Raw genomic sequence first — 18,138 nt, 5'->3', positions numbered from 1 at the left:
ATGCAACAGCCATACCCAGACTCAGACTCAACTCGTCAATAATACGAATAAGGAATCACTTCGAATCAAAGAAGAAGTAAATACTGACGATTCTCGGATGCTCAGTACATAGAATAATGACAACATGAATACTCAACAAAGACACCCACAATTTAGGAATAGGTCTCCCCCACCCATGGTACAACAAGACCCTATTTTGGCCAAGTTGGTAATAGCACATACCCACCCTCTGATTGGATCAATAACAAACCATAACCACTACTTGCTTCTGCTTCCCCTTTTTTGCATATCAACTACGTATCTTATTTCACTTATTTGCTTAATGCACGACGCCTACAAAATCAGCATTCATCTTAACCTAAACAATTCCGTCCGACTCTGTATCCAAAGACCTAATCATGCTTTCTCCCGTCAATTCTATAACATATATACGATTTACTATTCAAATTCTAACTCAAGTAAACCATAACCTACCTCGTTGCCGAGCAACAATCACGAACGTTCATGGAGTATCCACCATCCTGTCTTGGAGCCGGAAACCGTGATAGAGAAATCTTTAAGGAAGATAACCCGAAGGATGTTTGGAGAGCCACCTTTCCCTAGTCACCAAGTGTTTTACTCTGGGAATACCCTAATGACGGCTTAGAAGAGGGGTTTGTGGATAAAAGTTGTAAAATCCCGAAATAAGGTCATTAAACGCGGGTTCTGGTCCGCGCATACCGCTGCAGCGGACTGATCCTCCGCTACAGCAGGCTCGCTATGGCGGTCGGGTCATTACGTTAAAATACAACATACTCCCCTCAAAAAGCCCACAACTCTTTAAATCCTAACTAATTTCAACTACGAGTCAATATTACACCTAAAACTCCCCCGGGGACTAATCTTATGACAATACCCTGAGTTTTCATACACGGGCTACGGAATGTCTAATAACGACCAGATGGGTAGTTACAATGTCATTCTTTTTCTTTTTCTTTTTTTTTTTTTTGGCTTTTACCATTGTCGTCTTAATTTAACAGTCGATATTTGGATTTTTTCACAATTACCAAAATGTTGCCACCATTTATTTCACACGGAGTTTTGTCTTTTGCTTCTTTAGTTTCCTTTTTATAATCATATCACATTGAAATGGGACAAAAAAATGTAGATAAGGTTATACTTTTGACCGTGTTCAAAGGATGGTGGAATTTATAAATAGTTGAAGTACAATTGAGAAATCAAATTTGCGGCTATATATGTTTGTTTATTCATCCACTTTACCGTGATTAAATGGCTAGTATGTGATGGACTTTGTTTAACTAAATGAAAATAAAAAATAGTTATACTCCTACTCCCTCGGTTCCTTTATACTTAATCTACGTTGACTTGACACTCTCTTTAAGAAAATACTTATTAGGGATCTACTTTACTAAGTTAACCTTATTGATTATGATTTGAAATCTAAGTTTGACTACTAGCTAATACTTTATGTAGTTGTTTAATGATAATGATAATATTGAAAAAAACTGATAAACCTCTCTTGATTTGCTAGAATGAATAAGTAAAAGAGAAAATTTATATTTTCAGTATAAGAAACAAGTAAAAAAGAACAGAAGGAATATATTTAAAACGTGATTGCACAAACATAGAAGCTCAACTTTACTCTTACGGCAATGACACAGGTGAGGTTCTAATCGAGGCGTGTCTATTGCATGTTGAAAATTCTTCGTGTATATAGGAACTAAAAGAGCCACAAGGCGCTCTGCCTATGATATATTGGGTGAAAAAATTGCTTTTTTGGTGAATTATATTACTGATGACGAGTCTTCGAAAAAATTAGGTGAAAACATCTGCAAGTTGATCTACGATATTGAGATGTGTAACATGAAAGCAATGTTATTGCATACACTTGTTCCCATACAAAATAAAAATCACTATCACCATGCTCCTTAATTAAGAATGATGTAATGTGTATAATATATATGGTTCAGAATATATAAATTAAAACTTCTGAATCCACCTCTATTTTTTACCATTTAGTGTGAAAAATTATTCATTCGAATACAAAGAAAAGAACTACTACTAATTTATAAGTTCAGATTAAAAAGAGAGGATTTAACTAAAATAATTGCTAATTCTTTGGTAGGGTTGGTATTTATAAATAATTGAATAGAATCGATAAAATAATTTTGCCTCTCTGTTTATATTTATGTTTGCTCATCCACACATATAATTTTTCTCTCGAAACATTAGAAATGATCAATTGTGAAGAAGTTGAAAATTTTGCTTTAAATCATGTGCATCAAAATTACTTAATTAAGAAACACCTTATTCACTACTAAGACCATATATCAGCTGTTCAACATGAATTTTATATTCATACCAAAGAAGTCAAACTTTCTTGTTGCTTCTCTTTTAATAATATTATCACAGTACAAAATTTCCAAAATGATATATATATATATATATACATATATATATATATATATATATATATATATATATATATATATAAAAGTTGCAGTGTTTAATAAGGTTGGTGAGAGTGCGTATGCATTTGCGCATCATCCCATGTATTATGCCCTTTTTTTCTTTCCATATGTTGTTTTTATTTGACAATCGATATTTGATGTTAGGGCATAATATTTGTTTGTGAAAGTATGATCCGTCCAATCTGCTTAATTATTAGTTCTCCCATTTATTAATTCAATTTATCTTTGGTATGTTAGGGATCATCTAAAAGTTGGAATAATTTTGAGTTAAGTAATTATTTAGCCTAAATTGACCGGTGAGATACCTTGTCAATAAAATTCTTTTTTATTTATATTACATAGAGCCAAAATAACAATAAAAATTAAATTTATTTTGGTAACTAACTAAATTATTTTTAAAAAATTAAATTTGGTAAGAGTTCGGGTTGGGCTATATATGACTCATTAATTAGCCTTTCTTGACTAGTTCATCCCAAACCAGCAAACTTTCGGCAAGGTTGGACAGTGATATTCCAACGTGAGGAATTTGATTTTCCCCATCGACCTATTTGCAGAATTCAATTTAAAAAAAAAAAAAAATTCTATATTTTCATATCTATAGAAAAAGTATACTCATTTTGATTGAATCCATTTTAACCCGCCTAAATTCAACTCAAACTGCGATATCTTATTTCCTGGCAAAGAATCCAACGATATTGGAATCTTTTTGCAAAAGCGGTTTCCACTTTATCTTGGAGTTTTAATAGCTGGTACAATGGTGGACTTTGACTAAATGAAAAAAAGAAAAAGAAAAAGGAACTATAGTATGGCAGTCCAAATTTGACCATTAATTTGTCAGAGACGTTTGACTAAAACAAAAAGAAAGATACGTACAGAAGTTTGTTTAAACTTCTTGGCTAGTATTTAAAGGCTGGCATTTGTGTGTGTCTATACATAGAAACAAAAGATTAAGAAGAAAAATTCATTAGAAGAGATTTTAAACTTTGCAGGCAAATTAAAGATGGCTGGTTATTCAAGATTGCTATCAACAATCTCCAAGAAAATTGTGAAACCTTTTACTCCCACTCCACCAACTCAAAGAATTCACAAACTTTCACTTCTTGATCAATGCATGGGCAATTTTTACATGCCCCTTGTCTTATTTTACCCAAAACACCAACTAGAACAAGGACCTAAACAACTCTCTAAACTTCTTGAAAACTCATTCTCAAAAGCAATGACTTATCACCATCCATGGGCGGGAAGTTTAAGAGATAATGCCACCATCCATTGTGATGACACTGGGGCTGAGTTCTTTGAAGTTGAAGTTAATTGTCCTATGGCTCAAGTCGTTCATCGCCCAGACTTAACATTTCCTCCAGGACTATCCTGGAGGAATGTTCCTCCAGCAGATGCTGGTGGCCGGTTGAGCGTAGCTCAATTCAGCCATTTTGACTGCGGAGGAATAGCAATCAGTGTGTGTCTGTCACATAAGGTGGGTGACGCGCGCAGTGCCTTCTTTTTCTTGAAAGATTAGGCTGCATTAACTCGACAATATCCAAACGGGAAATTAGTATGTCCTCCATATTATGTACAGGATTCATTAATGCCATCACGACCCGATGGTCCTTTGGACTTCCCAGTTGTGGTTGAGCCAAATAAGCAAGAAAGTGTCGAATTTGAAAAGAGGTTTTTCTTATCTGAATCCAAGATAAGAGTCCTCAAAGCACTGGTCGCATCTGATCCATCATCAGTAGTGCAAAATCCAACAACGACCGAGGTTGCCAGTGCACTTGTTTACAAATGTGCAGCAACTGCTGGTGCAAACTTATCAAATGGTAATGATTCTTCGTCTCAGTTAGTCCTGGTATCGGATTTACGAAAAACAATTCCACCTCCAATACCATCAACCTCCACAATTGGGAATATTCTCACCGCCTTTAACACACCAATATACAACCTAGGTGACCTTAGGTTGCCAAAATTAGTAGCCGATATAAGAAAGTCCAAACACGAGCTCTCCACCAGAGATAATTTCAAAGAAAACACGTGGATCTTAGAGATGCTGGAATACGCAAATAGAATTAATACAGGGACAGAGGATGATCAGTCGTACCGCCAGAAGAGTTCAAGTCACGATGTGTACCGATGTAGTAGCATATGTAACATGCCATTTCAAGATTTGGATTTTGGATGGGGGAGGCCTAGTAGAGCAAGCATGGCAAGTGCACCATTTAGCAATGTGTTTTACTTGATGAATACACATGATCAAAGTAGAGGAATTGAAGTGTTTGTCAACTTGAATCAACAACAAATGTCCATTTTTGAACAAGACAAGGACTTTCTCCAATTTGCTACTCCTGTTGATGATGTTCATGAGGACGAAGAGAAATACTGCAGGGAAGCATTCTAACTATATTGCAAATGAAGAAAATTCTTACATGTGATAACACAAGGAGCTTATAATTGAATAAGGTTATAAATTGTATTTAGCTATGTTTCTAAATTTCTAATTCATTTGTATATGATGTGCTTGTGTTTATTTTATTGTAGAACACAATTTTTTTAGTACTGATGTTTGTCTTTCAATTCTTGGGGACATGCCTTTCTACCCTACTAACCTTATAAGTTTACAGGTTTCTAAAGGGATCTCAAATTAAATAATAATTGAATTTACAGTCAAATATTAATTATGAATATACAGTGAGTTTCTTAATATATAAACATGATTTGAGTAAAAAACTACTGGATTGGTACTTTTATTAATGGAGTAAATTCCATTTTTTGGCCTGCTTTAACTGAAAAACGGCCTTAAGTCAAACTATCCGTTTGGCTTATTAACCCCTTTTTGAAATTCTATACCATAAGATATAGTAAGAAATATTACTGGTAGAGAATAATAAAGAAATGTATTCTCATTTAATCATTTTTGAGGTACTGTAGGCCAGGGGTGTTCTATGTTTAATTAGTTCAATTAGAATTCGCTTTGAAAACCCAAACCAATTATGTAAGTTTTATACAGATATAACCCAAAATACAATTTATCGACCCAAAACTAGAGGGCAGTGACGGGTATCCGACGAGTACGGTGCTCTAACGGCACGATGAAAGAGTAAATAAGGTGAAGTTCTACGTGACTCGGTATCGTCATTCACATGCAAATGGGACACCAGACAATCATGCACTATGATGCAGCAATTTATATTCGAAACATAAAATACTCAATAAGCAACAATTTTCCCAAAGACACCAATTATAACAACAAATCCCAAAGGGGACATATTCAGCAACAAATGCAATAATTCGAATTTCGAAGCATGCTTCTAAACAATTGAAAACCTTCAAATATACCCCCAAACAATTCAAAAGGTTAAAAGTCTGCCTCTACGTGACTTTCATTATATCGTTAGTGTGAAGGACATATTTGAAATGAACAATAATGGCAAAGGCTCTCTTGAGCCGATAGGCTAATAGAAATTATATAGTATAAGACAAATTGCAACCTTTTAAGGGACCCTTTCCCTAAACGAAAACATACAAACTTAATTGAAGACACTTTTTGAATCAATAACATACATGTATTGTATACAAGGCTTAATCAAACATAATATCGCTTGTAGGCCTTATCATGACTCATCTTGGCACACTTGAGCCATGAATCATTTAAAACGTAGCATATGTATCTTACCTAAGTAATACTATCACGTTTGCTCTACTTTGCTATGTATAAAATTCAACACACCTATAACTAATACATGTATAAGTTATGAGGAAAACCTATATATTATTTTATGCGAGATAGAAGATGGAATAACAGACGTGAATCACTAAACCCTGCATAAAATAATATATAAATTCCTCATAACTTATATCTGCATAATTCTAACCGGTTACTAAAAGACCGCTTAGCGATATTCAATCGCTCATCCATGACTATACCTACCCCAACCCCACATATGTATCACGATTTCGATGTGACATTCCACAAGTTGGGATTAATATGGTTCGACTATTTTTCCACATCGTCCCGTGTAGTCCTAAGATAATAACCGTTTTACCTTTGGTGGACGAAAATAGCCTCTCAGACATTTTAAAAGTTCCCCCCAAATAATTTCATCATAATCATAAACTTAACTTCTCACGTGATTTGAACATGAAGATTGCATTGCGCTCAAACTTTAGTAACACATTCATCATAAATCATAGCATTACAAGAATTTAAAGTTGAGAAGTTCATGTGTCACAAATCTGAAAATGAAAAGAGGGTCAATTGTATTTTAATACTTAGATTTGATACAGGCAACAATCCTTCAAGTACTCTGGTGATGACGCAGCAACACTTTCTGCAAAATGGATAGTGATTTGCATGTAAGAAGGCAAGTAACAATGAGATTGTTATTTGATTAAGGTACCGGTGATGTGTTCAAGAAGGTTCATATAGCTTTATTTCTATTAAAATATTCTATGAACAACATCTATGTTGTAACACCTTAGTTAAGAACTAGCAATACATGCACATGCGATGCACGGGTCGAACATGTCTATTCACTTTAATTAGCCAGTCTTTAAGGTTTGTATTTTGAAAATAACTTTTAAAAACATTCTAATTGTTATTATATATAGCAACATATACAAAATGTATTTTATGTACCATCACTTTAGTTATAATTAAAAAATGGAGTTGATGGAATTAAGTCTTTGAGATGGAAAGAGTCGGACTTTTTTCTCATTATCATGACAATGAAAGTTATTCATCGATGTGAAAAAGAAAATTAGCAAGAATATGAGGGAAAATTAATATTTTGATTCTAAATTTTTTCTTTTAAATTCTTTAATATCTTATATGTATACCGACAGGTTGATATCCATTTCAATTAAGTAACTGTTTAGATCCAAACATAAGAACCATTGTTGTATATATTGGATTTTTTAAAAGCAAAACTAATAAAATATTTTTATTAAATTAATTAAAAAATATATTATAATTTTTTATATTAACAATTATAGATAAAACAAATCGTTACAAAGAAATCAAAATTAGAAAGATATATGTTATATCGTAAATCACCAAATTTTAATTCTGAAATGAAAATATAAAGTAATACATTTTATAAATGTAAAGAAACAATAATCAGAGACTGCAAAGAGAGTAAAGTATTGACCAAGAAGGAAAACAGGGATAAAAGTCACTCCCTCCCTTCACTTTTACTTGTCGACGTTAACATATCAAGGGGAAAAAAATCTTCTTCTTATTTTACCCTTCACATTAATTACTCATTTTCAAATCATTTTTTGAGGCTATTAAGACTATACACCAATAAATATGGATATTATGATAAAATATATACTTCATTTATTAATTCTCAAAGAATGTGAAAAGTCAAAAGCGAACAAGTTATGTGTAGGAGAATTAAAATAATTTTTCGTACAAATTTGCATTGCTATTGTTTGTCCTCTCTTCACGGTTAAAGTATTGACAAAGAAGGAAAACGGAGATAAAAGTCACTCCCTCTGTTTACTTTTACTGTCCACGTTAACATATCAAGAGAAAGAAACCAATATGGTAATTAATAATTAGTACGAAACTTCAATTATGTTGATTGTGTATAAAGATAACGACTACGCATATATTATAGGTGTACAGATTTGTATACATGTCATCCTTTTTCTTGTATTCCTTTATTTATCATGGAGACCATCAAGCTAGGCAACGCAAGAACAGCGGGGAGAATCATGCAGAAGGGGCTGGCCATTAATTTCCATGGAATTAATGAGTAAATATTTGTGTGTTCTTATTATTAATTTTACCCTTCACATTAATTACTCATTTTCAAATTATTTTCGAAGGCTATTGAGACTTACACCAATAAATATGAATATTATGGTAAAATATATACTCTCTCTGTCCCATATCACTTGTCAATTTCCCACCCCTTAAGAAATCAGAAATAAAAGATGTATTTTACTATCTTACCGCTATCTCTCTCAATAAATACATTCTAATCAAAATTAACTATTTTCAAGAACATTTATTACTAAGGGTAAGATAGGAAAGAAATAATTAATTTTATCTTGTAATTTTATCTTGGTTTTGTAAATGAACAAGTAGTTTGGACATATATTTTTAGTAATGTGGCCAAGTAATATGGGACGGAGAGGATAAGATGTGAAAGATTTAATTAATTTTATCTTGGTTCTGTAAATGAAAAGTCACTCCCTCCCTTTACTTTTATTTGTCGACGTTAACATATCAAGGGGGGAAAAAAATTCTTCTTATTTACCCTTCACATTAATTACTCATTTTCAAATCATTTTCTGAGGCTATTGAGACTATACACCAATAAATATGGATATTATGATAAAATATATATTTCATTTATTAATTCTCAAAGAACGTGAAAAGTCAAAAGTGAACAAGTTATGTGTAGGAGAATTAAAATAATTTTTGGTACAAATTTGCATTGTTATTGTTCGTCCTCTCTTCACGGTTAAAGTATTGACAAAGAAGGAAAACGGGGATAAAAGTCACTCCCTCTGTTTACTTTTACTTGTCCACGTTAACATATCAAGACAAAGAAACCAATATGGTAATTATTAATTAGTACGAAACTTCAATTATGTTGATTGTGTATAAAGATAACAAATACGCATATATTATAGGCGTACATATTTTGTATACATGTCATCCTTTTTTGTATTCCTTTATTTATCATGGGGACCATCAAGCTAGGCAACGCAAGAAGAGTGGGGAGAATCATGCAGAAGGGGTTGGCCATTAATTTTCATGGAATTAATGAGTGAATATTTGTGTGTTCTTATTATTAATTTTACCCTTCACATTAATTACTCATTTTCAAATTATTTTCGGAGGCTATTGAGACTTACACCAATAAATATGAATATTATGGTAAAATATACTCTCTCTATCCCACATTACTTGTCAATTTCCCACCCCTTAAGAAATTAGAAATAAAAGATGTATTTTACTATCTTACCGCTATCTCTCTCTAATAAATACATTCTAATCAAAATTGACTATTTTCAAGAGCATTTATTACTAAGGGTAAGATGGGAAAGATTTAATTAATTTTATCTTGTAATTTTATCTTGGTTTTGTAAATGAACAAGTAATTTGGACATATTTAGTAATGTGGCCAAGTAATAGCGGACGAAGAGGATAAGATGTGAAAGATTTAATTAATTTTATCTTGGTTCTGTAAATGAACAAGTAATTTGGACATAAATTTTTAGTAATGTTGAGTACTTCATTTATGAACAAGTAAAAGTGCACGGAGGAAATTAATATGTGTCGGAGAATTAAAATTGAAGTGCATACTTGTATACATGAGCAGAGAATAAATATTCAGTACTATGACATATGTCCACGTGGGATAAAAAAAATAGTTTAGTAATGTGGCCAAGTAATATGGGATGGAGGGAGTACTTCATTTATTAATTCTTAAAAAATTTGAAAAGTCAACAAGTATAAGTGCACGGAGGAAATAAATGTGTCGGAGAATTAAATTTGAAGTGCATACGTATATACATGAGAAGAGATAAATATTTAGTGCTATGACATATGACCACGTGGGATAAAAAAGCAGTTGGTTAAAATGTACAATTTATATAGCTTGTGGTACAAATTTCTATTGCTGTGTTAATCCTCTCTTCACACTTGTATATATTAGAAATAGAAAAGAAGAAAAATATAGAATAGAAAAATAAACATATTTTTAGTAATGTGACCAAGTAATATGGACGAAGAGAGTACTTCATTTTTATTAATTCTTAAATAACGTAAAAAGTCAAGTATAGCAATGTGGCCAAGTAATATGGACGAAGGGAGTACTTCATTTTTATTAATTCTTAAATAACGTGAAAAGTCAAGTATAGTAATGTGGCCAAGTAATATGAGATGAAGAGAATACTTCATTTATTAATTCTTAAAGAACGTGAAAAGTCAAGTAATGCGGCCAAGAAATATGAGACGGAAGGAGTACTTCATTTATTAATTCTTAAATAACATGAAAGTCAAAAGTGAACAAGTAAAAGTGTACGGAGAAAAATAAATGTGTCGGATAATTAAAATTGAAGAGCACACGTATATACATGAAGAATAAATATTCAATACTATGACATATATCCACGTGAAATTTATTAATTCTTAAAGAACGTGAAAAGTCAAAAGTGAATAAGTAAAAGTCCACGGAGGAAATAAATTTGTGTAGGAGACTTAAAATTGAACAGTATATGTCTATACATGAGAAGAGAATAAATATTCAGCAAGAATACGAAAAGTCAAAATTGAATAAGTAAAAATGCACGGAAAAAATAAATATGTCGGAGAAATAAAATTGAAGTGCATACGTCTATATATGAGAAGGGAATAAATATTAAGTACTATAACATATGTCCACGTGGGATATAAAAATAGTTGAATAAACTATACAAGTTATATAATTTATGGTACAAGCATTCGTTGCGTGTACAATTTGTAAAGCTTATGGTACAGGCTGAAGGAGTTGTGGTTCATCCTCCCACCATGCTTATATATAATAGAAAAATTATGAATTCTTTATTGCCTAACACAATGTCTAGATGGATGTGAGATTTCTTTCCACAAATGTGACTTGAAAAAGAACAAGTACTAATGACCTAACCAATTAGTTGTTCATCGAAGAGATGCAAGTGCTTCAGCTAGTTGCGCTTTGATTCCTAAGAAACAACTACTTCGTATGCAGGGGCAAAACTAGGGAGCACACGTGTGTTCATCTAAATCCCCTTCACCAAAAGATTACACTGTACATAACAGATCAAAATTATTTTATAAATATAAATATCTCTTAACTTAAAACTTCTCATTTTAAATTCCCTAAGTTCAAAATTGTGGCTCCCCACCACTTGTCGTATGAATATCAAAAGTAGATTTTGAGAACATATATTAAGCAAGAAAGTTTGTTAGCCCAGCTCAAGTGCATCATCCAAGTCTTAACATGGACTTTTCAACTTTAAAGCAGAATTACCTAATACACTCTAGCAAGTCTATTTCAAGAACAAATTGTCAAAAAGCCATACTAGTGACTGGAATGTTGAACATATTGAAGTAAAAACAAAGACATTAGAGTTTTGAGGCTCCAGCAAACTTGAAGCATACTTCTACAGCGCCACTTGCAATGTGACAGTCCTCGCCAAATATGACATAAGGTCAGAGGCTGATAGCGAGCAAATTAGGAGCGAGATCTTTCTCGAGTTGGAGGTGAAAGGCTGCATTGTAAACAAAATAAGATGAGCTTATAAGCTTAGTAATGTGTTTAACTACTGTACCGTAGAACATAAATATGCGGAAAGGGGAGCTGAAAAAGAAAAGAGGGTAATAAGCTGCGAACCTCCTGTGTTGTTCTGGAAGAGGACTTTCTGCTGCAGCATATCCAGGACTATCTATTTCTTCAGGTTTAGACCTTGGGCTGCGGGCACGATAACCATCTGGGCTATATTTCTCTCTCCTCCCCCTTGGAGGAGATTCCAAAAGTCCTTCCTCTGGTGGACTGTTCGCGCGGCCATTTTCAGAACCGGCTCTCACCCTTCGAGGGTTCGGACTATGACCATTTCCATGATCAGGGTTCCTCTCCTTTCTCAGGCTTGGACTACGGCCACCGCCATAATCGGAATCCCTCTCCCTATGATTGGGATTTGGACTAGGACGACGACCATAATCAGGACTTGACCTACCTTGACGGATTGGACTTGGGCTACGGGCCCGACCACGACCATAATCGGGACTTCCCCGCTCTCTTCCATAAGGACTCCGAGATCGGCCTCGGTCATAACCTCTCTTAAGACCCCTATCACGGTTTCTATCAGGACTAAGCCCATTTCTCCTGTCATCATCATCTTTATTTGCATATTCAACTGTAATGACTTGATCCATCAGTCTACTGCATTGAGAAAGAAAAGATGAACAAGAATGGGTCAACTATAATAGTGGAAAATTTAGAACACTATGAAAAAGATTGATCAGAATAACCACATTACAACAATTCATTATAAAGATACCTCATATTTGTAGCATCCAAGGCTCTAGTAGCATCCTCCTGAGTTTCATATTGAACAAATGCAAAATTCCTTCTAATCCTTATATTGAGTATTTTTCCGTACGGATCAAAGTGCCTCTCTATATCCCTGCTCCTAGTACTATTTGGATCAAAATTTATGACAAACAAAGTCTTCGAAGGTCTGGCGCTAGATGAAGATTTCCTAGAAATCTCAGGCCTCCTACTGCTACGCTCTTCCTGCAGCATAGCCATTTGGGAATTCCAAGTGAATTTTTAAGATATTTTATGGGACAGATGGATTTCCGGACCAACAAAAAAATAAGGGATTACCTTTGACCACTCAATGCGAAGTCTGCGACCCTTTCGGCCAAATTCTATTCGGTCAAGTCCACGAATAGCATCCTCTGCATCTCTTTCATCATCCATATAAACAAAAGCAAAACCTGAAAACCCACCCCAAAAAACACCAAAGATTAAATAAAAACTCGAAGCAAAATGAGAATAAGACACCAGCGAAATATTCTTTATTATTAAAATAAAAACGAAGAAATTCCATCCACCAGAAATGTAAACCATCTCAACTTAACAGCTCAAGTATAAAAATGACCACTCTGTCAAATCTAGAAAAATTTTACCAGTAAAATCAGCAACAGACCTTTCATGGTGGACTAACAGATTTCAAGTAAAGGTGCATGTCACATGAGGCAACAATGTAAAGAAAGTGCCTTCTCCATTTTAATCTGCTGCCTCAGCATCGAGGTCGGCATTGTGAGTTTGTGACAAGTCCGTAAAATGAAGGCTGGGAAAAATTCTGGATTGGAAAGCAATAATGATTGAGGAAAATGTATGATTGTGATGCCATGATGGATCAGAGAGCTCTTCTTGGAGACAAGAAGAAAACACTTGTCACAGCTAGGAAATGAAATGAGACGCCGTCCATCAGCCATGATAGTATGGACATTGCAATGTTATCCTGCGCCAAAGAATAATTGAGTATGGGGGTTTATACTTAAAATAACTTCTTTGTAAACATATCCTAACACCCAGAAAAAACTACACATCTTCTGTTGTTGAGTCAGATGATCAGAACAGATCTTCGGCCCAGTGCTGTCACAATGTGAAGTATGAACGTGGTGTCCCCTAGCAGACCAATTTTCAGTTATTCAAGTCCCTTGGACAGTTGAACCTATTCGATAAGTGCAAGTGGGACTTCTGAAACTCTATACTTATCATACTGAGGTTAAAATGAACTGCCAAGTCAAGATTTCCATCATGAATCAAATGCTTCGCCACCACATCAGCTTTACTGGTTGCTCGTTATCAAAAATACCTGTAGCCACAGACTTCATAGAACCTAGTCGAAACTTACCAGGTAATAAGTTACATCGGAACATCATTCTCAGATTGGATGGTGTACTGTATGTCAAGGTGTGCTATGCAATTCGTGGAACAGTCACTTTGCGCAACTCAGTTCATGCCTCAGTTTGCAGTTGCATGGAGGTAGGTAACAACTCTCAAATAAAAACTGTCCTGGAAGTGAAATTTTCCAGTATCCCACTAGATGGTCTATTCAGGCACCTTGCTGGAGGACCATTAGATACATGATCCAAACTCACCCGCAACTCAGAAGGATCATATATTAAGAATCACAAGGTTAATAAAATATAAGAAAATTAATATATATACACATATATATTTGAAATAATACCACCGCAGCAGGAAGGATTTAATTGAAGATAGTTAACCATATAACTAACTCATCTCAGATAAAATCTTTTTTATGGTATAGGTACATGTATAATCTTGCAGGACGGAAATTCAGGACATGAAAGGCCTGTGTGGATAAATAGTACTAGACAGAGTAAACTCAACCAAGTAACCGATCAGCATCTCCAACAGGATAGCACATCATCAAGTTAGAAATAAACTACACACATAAAAACAAGAGTTCCAAGACTGTCAGGCTTACCGGATTTCATATCCACCCTATCCACTTTCCCATATCTTCTGAAAAGCCTCTCCAACTCGGACTGCCTAGCGTTATACTCGACATTCCCACAGAAAATTGGCCTCATGCTGCCTGAGTAGTATATTGCAAGACACTTTCCACCCTGAGATCACACAAGAAACATTGTTGGTGAGCAGAATGAAACAAATTAAGTTAGCCAGTTCCAGCAAACATAATGTACTTCATCAATACAGGTGCAGCGATTGCCACGAAACATCAGTACGCAACGCCAGCAATCATTCATCATTGTGCATTCTACTAAATATTTATTTCTTTATACAAGTATTATATGATGAGTTAAATGGCCTTAATCAGCACTACAGGGCATTTGAAAACAAACAAGAAATAAAATGTTTGAAATTCAGCATAATAGTTGCTAGATATGTTCTGCTTAAAACTGCAACTTACTACCAAAAGCTTAAGGAAGCCAATTAATAGATTTGACATACCATACTTCTAATAGAAGTTAGCATACTCAATGAATTTAGGAATTGTGGCTTTTACGTGATTTCTCTTGAATTTTTGTCAAAGGTTACATACACAAGCTCAGAAAGATCACTATTTTTTCGCTATTTGAGTGTCAAACACGCAAAGATTTGAACATGGTTTTCTCAAATACTATTTCAACATCTTGAAATGAAAGTTTTGAGCTTGTAGTATTGTTAATGCCAGTTCAAAATATTTAAGTTTTACCTTTACAAGTTACAAGATGACTTTGATTTAAGTCCAAAGATCAATCAAAAGTAAATTTCGACAATAAAATCGAGACAGATAAAGTTCCATTCAAAAGCTTAAGCTAAATGTTGAGCTTTATAAAGTATGAAATGAGGTCAGCTCATGAAAGCATAAGAACGCAACGCAAATAGCGAAGAGAAATCAGTTCCACGTTCCTCTGTATAGCTTTGTAACATCTAGAACCCAATTGTAATAACTAACGGAAACAAAATCGCTATCAATCAATCAACTACATCCAATTCACAGATAAGTTGTATCAACTATATGTATCCATCTTATCAGATTCTAATCGATTTCATTCCAATACTAAATAATTAGTCTCTCAACATAAACTTAGGATTTCTCTAATTCTCACACCATACAAGTCTTTCACTAATTACAGGCTTAAAAGAAAATTATTGTAAGAAAAAATGTATCTTTCACCTAAATATATCTCCAAGTTATTCTAAAACCTTAAATTTTAACTCCTTCTGCCTTATGCGGAAATAAGGGCACCAAAAATGCTAGCTGACCAATCTATTTTTTTCCCATGATGGTGGTTGTCCAGCACCTCAATCACTCCACCAGGTAGCAACTACCTCCCACAAGCACAGGTATTAGATAATTCTGTCCACTACGGCTTAGGCAGATAACCAGAATCACTTAATATTTCTGTCGAACAGCCAAGGCGTGGCATTTTTGGAAAGGCAAGGTCAAAGCAAGAAAGGCGAGCATGGCGAGCTGTGGCGAATGGAGAGCATGGCGACGCCTTTTAATTTTTAAAAAAAAAAAATGTGTAACTTAAACAAAACAGAAAAAGAGAGCGAAAGATTAATTTTTACCTAGGGTTTCACTTTCAGTTGTCTCGTCTTCCATCGCCTTCCATATGACTTACTATTAACTATCTAGTTGGAGACTTTTAGACTTTACTATCAACTATCTACTTTTATTTTTTCAATTGAAATATTTGCTAGTAGTTTGTTGAGTATTTGAGTTTTTGGGCATTTATATATGCATATTTAATATTTTAATTTTTTGTGTTAATTCTCGCCTCGCTTCTAAAAGGCGCTCGCCACGGCACGCCTCGCCATGAGGAGTGAGGCGAGCCCTTGTCGCCACGCCTCGCCTCTCGCCATCCTAAACACTGACCAAACCCATTAAAGTTTGAGTTAGGTTGAAACAGGTCATGGTCAACTTTCTTTTTTTGGATCAAGTAATAATTTTTCCTATAAATAGGGAATAAAAAGCGCCTGTATACAAAGAAGTATACCAAACAGTAGAGAACCTCAAAACAAAACATGGTTTTCCACAAAAGCCACCCAATCCTCTATACCTATACATACCTCATGGGTGCACCAACAAGAAATACTCCCTCTATCCCAATTTATATGACACACTTTCCTTTTTTTATCTGTCCCAAAAAGGATGTCACCTTTCTATATTTAAAAATAATTTAACTTCAAAATTCCCCTTTTACCCAATCCTCTATACCTATATGAACCTCATGGGTGCACCGAAAAAGAAACACTCCCTCTGTCCCAATTTATGTGACACCTCGCTTTTCGGTCTATCCCAAAAATAGTGTCGCATTTCTATATTTAGAAATAATTTAACTACAAAATTCCCCTTTTACCCAATCCTCTATACCTATATGAACCTCATGGGTGCACCGAAAAAGAAACACTCCCTCTGTCCCAATTTATGTGACACAGTTCGCTTTTCGGTCTATCCCAAAAAGAGTGTCGCATTTCTATATTTAGAAATAATTTAACTACAAAATTCCCCTTTTACCCAATCCTTTATACCTATATGAACCTCATGGGTGCACCAAAAAGAAATAATCCCTCTGTCCCAATTTATGTGGCATATTTTCCTTTTTGGTCTCTCCCACAAACAAATGTCACCTTTCCATATTTACAAAAGAATCCCAACTTCAAAATTCCCCTTTTAGCCTTAATAAAATGATTTACAACCACACAAACATCTCAGACTTATTTTACACCGTAAGTTCCAAATGTCTTTCCATTCTTTCTTAAACTCCGTGCCCAGTCAAACAGTGCCACATAAATTGGGACTATTTCTCATGGTCAACTTTAACAAACCCTAATCTACAACTTTCATTTTCATTTAACTTATGTGATACTTCAGGCATCAAACACCAACACACACAAATCAATTTTGTAACCTACAAATTATATATCCTCTAATAATACCCTAATTTTGCTAAAAATTATTTAACCAAATTACCCAACAACATTTAAAAAAAATAAAATACAAACTGATTACAGGATTCAGATTTCTCTATTTTTCCTTAAGACAAAAACAATTCATTGCTCCACATAGAATATAAACCTTTTCAAAAAAAAAAAAAAAAAAGAACAGATCTTAGATTCACACATTTCCCTATTAATTTAACTGATTTCTAAACAATTAAAACAGATCTGGAAAAAAAATAAGACAAGATTAGTAGATCTAATTGATAAATTAGAGAATAATGAAGATTAATTACCTGTTTAAAGTTGAAGAAAAGAAATCGTTAACTACAATGAGAGCTTTGTTCAGTGAAAATATCGTTGTTGACGCTATCTTTACTGTTATAAATAGCAAGGGTGGGTTTTTGTTATGACCAAAATAACCTTACGTATTTTGGTAATCTCTTAGCTGTCCTTTTTTTTTTTTTTTTAATGGGTTGTAACTTGTAAGTTTAAAGTTTAATTTGTATAATTTCCTTCTTATTTTATACGATAGATATACTCCCTCCGTTCTAATATAAGTATACGTTTGGCCATAGAAATCAAATAGTGTTCACTTTATTTAAAAAAATTGAAGGTTGAAGTCGCATTTAATTATAGTTTTTGAATAAAATTATTAAGTTGTTAGAATGTATTGAAAGTAAAAAAAAAAAAAAAACAAA

The 18,138-nt window shown here is 33.9% G+C and overlaps 1 protein-coding gene and 1 pseudogene across 3 annotated transcripts; one reads left to right on the top strand and one right to left on the bottom strand.

Annotated features, from left to right (window-relative positions):
- Positions 1-3,388: 3,388 nt before the first annotated feature.
- Positions 3,389-5,021, top strand: LOC132065628 (acyltransferase Pun1-like; annotated as a pseudogene).
- A 6,344-nt stretch (positions 5,022-11,365) lies between these two features.
- Positions 11,366-17,887, bottom strand: LOC132065627 (serine/arginine-rich splicing factor RS40-like). Of its 3 annotated transcripts, none has more exons than XM_059459110.1 (6): positions 17,734-17,887; positions 14,472-14,613; positions 12,833-12,945; positions 12,504-12,739; positions 11,837-12,385; positions 11,366-11,714 (listed from the first exon to the last, which is right to left on the bottom strand). In XM_059459110.1, exons 2-6 carry the CDS (start codon positions 14,575-14,577, stop codon positions 11,678-11,680), a joined length of 1,041 nt encoding a protein of 346 aa, XP_059315093.1. In that variant the 5' UTR covers positions 14,578-14,613; positions 17,734-17,887; the 3' UTR covers positions 11,366-11,677. The 3 variants fall into 3 exon arrangements, with proteins under 3 accessions (XP_059315093.1, XP_059315094.1, XP_059315091.1); XM_059459111.1 differs by lacking the exon at positions 17,734-17,887 and adding an exon at positions 13,158-13,475 and having other exon boundaries at positions 14,472-14,597; XM_059459108.1 differs by lacking the exons at positions 14,472-14,613; positions 17,734-17,887 and having other exon boundaries at positions 12,833-13,148.
- Between the last annotated feature and the right edge of the window lie 251 nt (positions 17,888-18,138).

The sequence above is a fragment of the Lycium ferocissimum genome, chromosome 7, assembly GCF_029784015.1.
Source record: "Lycium ferocissimum isolate CSIRO_LF1 chromosome 7, AGI_CSIRO_Lferr_CH_V1, whole genome shotgun sequence".
Taxonomy (NCBI): domain Eukaryota; kingdom Viridiplantae; phylum Streptophyta; class Magnoliopsida; order Solanales; family Solanaceae; genus Lycium; species Lycium ferocissimum.
This window is presented reverse-complemented; position numbering and strand designations above follow the sequence as displayed.

Coding starts and splice junctions, on each gene's coding strand:
- LOC132065627 (XM_059459108.1), bottom strand. CDS start 13,078: ATGGTTTACATTTCTGGTGGATGGAATTTCTTCGTTTTTATTTTAATA. Junction 12,386..12,503: donor TTGGATGCTACAAATATGAG/GTATCTTTATAA, acceptor TTCTCAATGCAG/TAGACTGATGGATCAAGTCA. Junction 11,715..11,836: donor CTTCCAGAACAACACAGGAG/GTTCGCAGCTTA, acceptor TTTACAATGCAG/CCTTTCACCTCCAACTCGAG.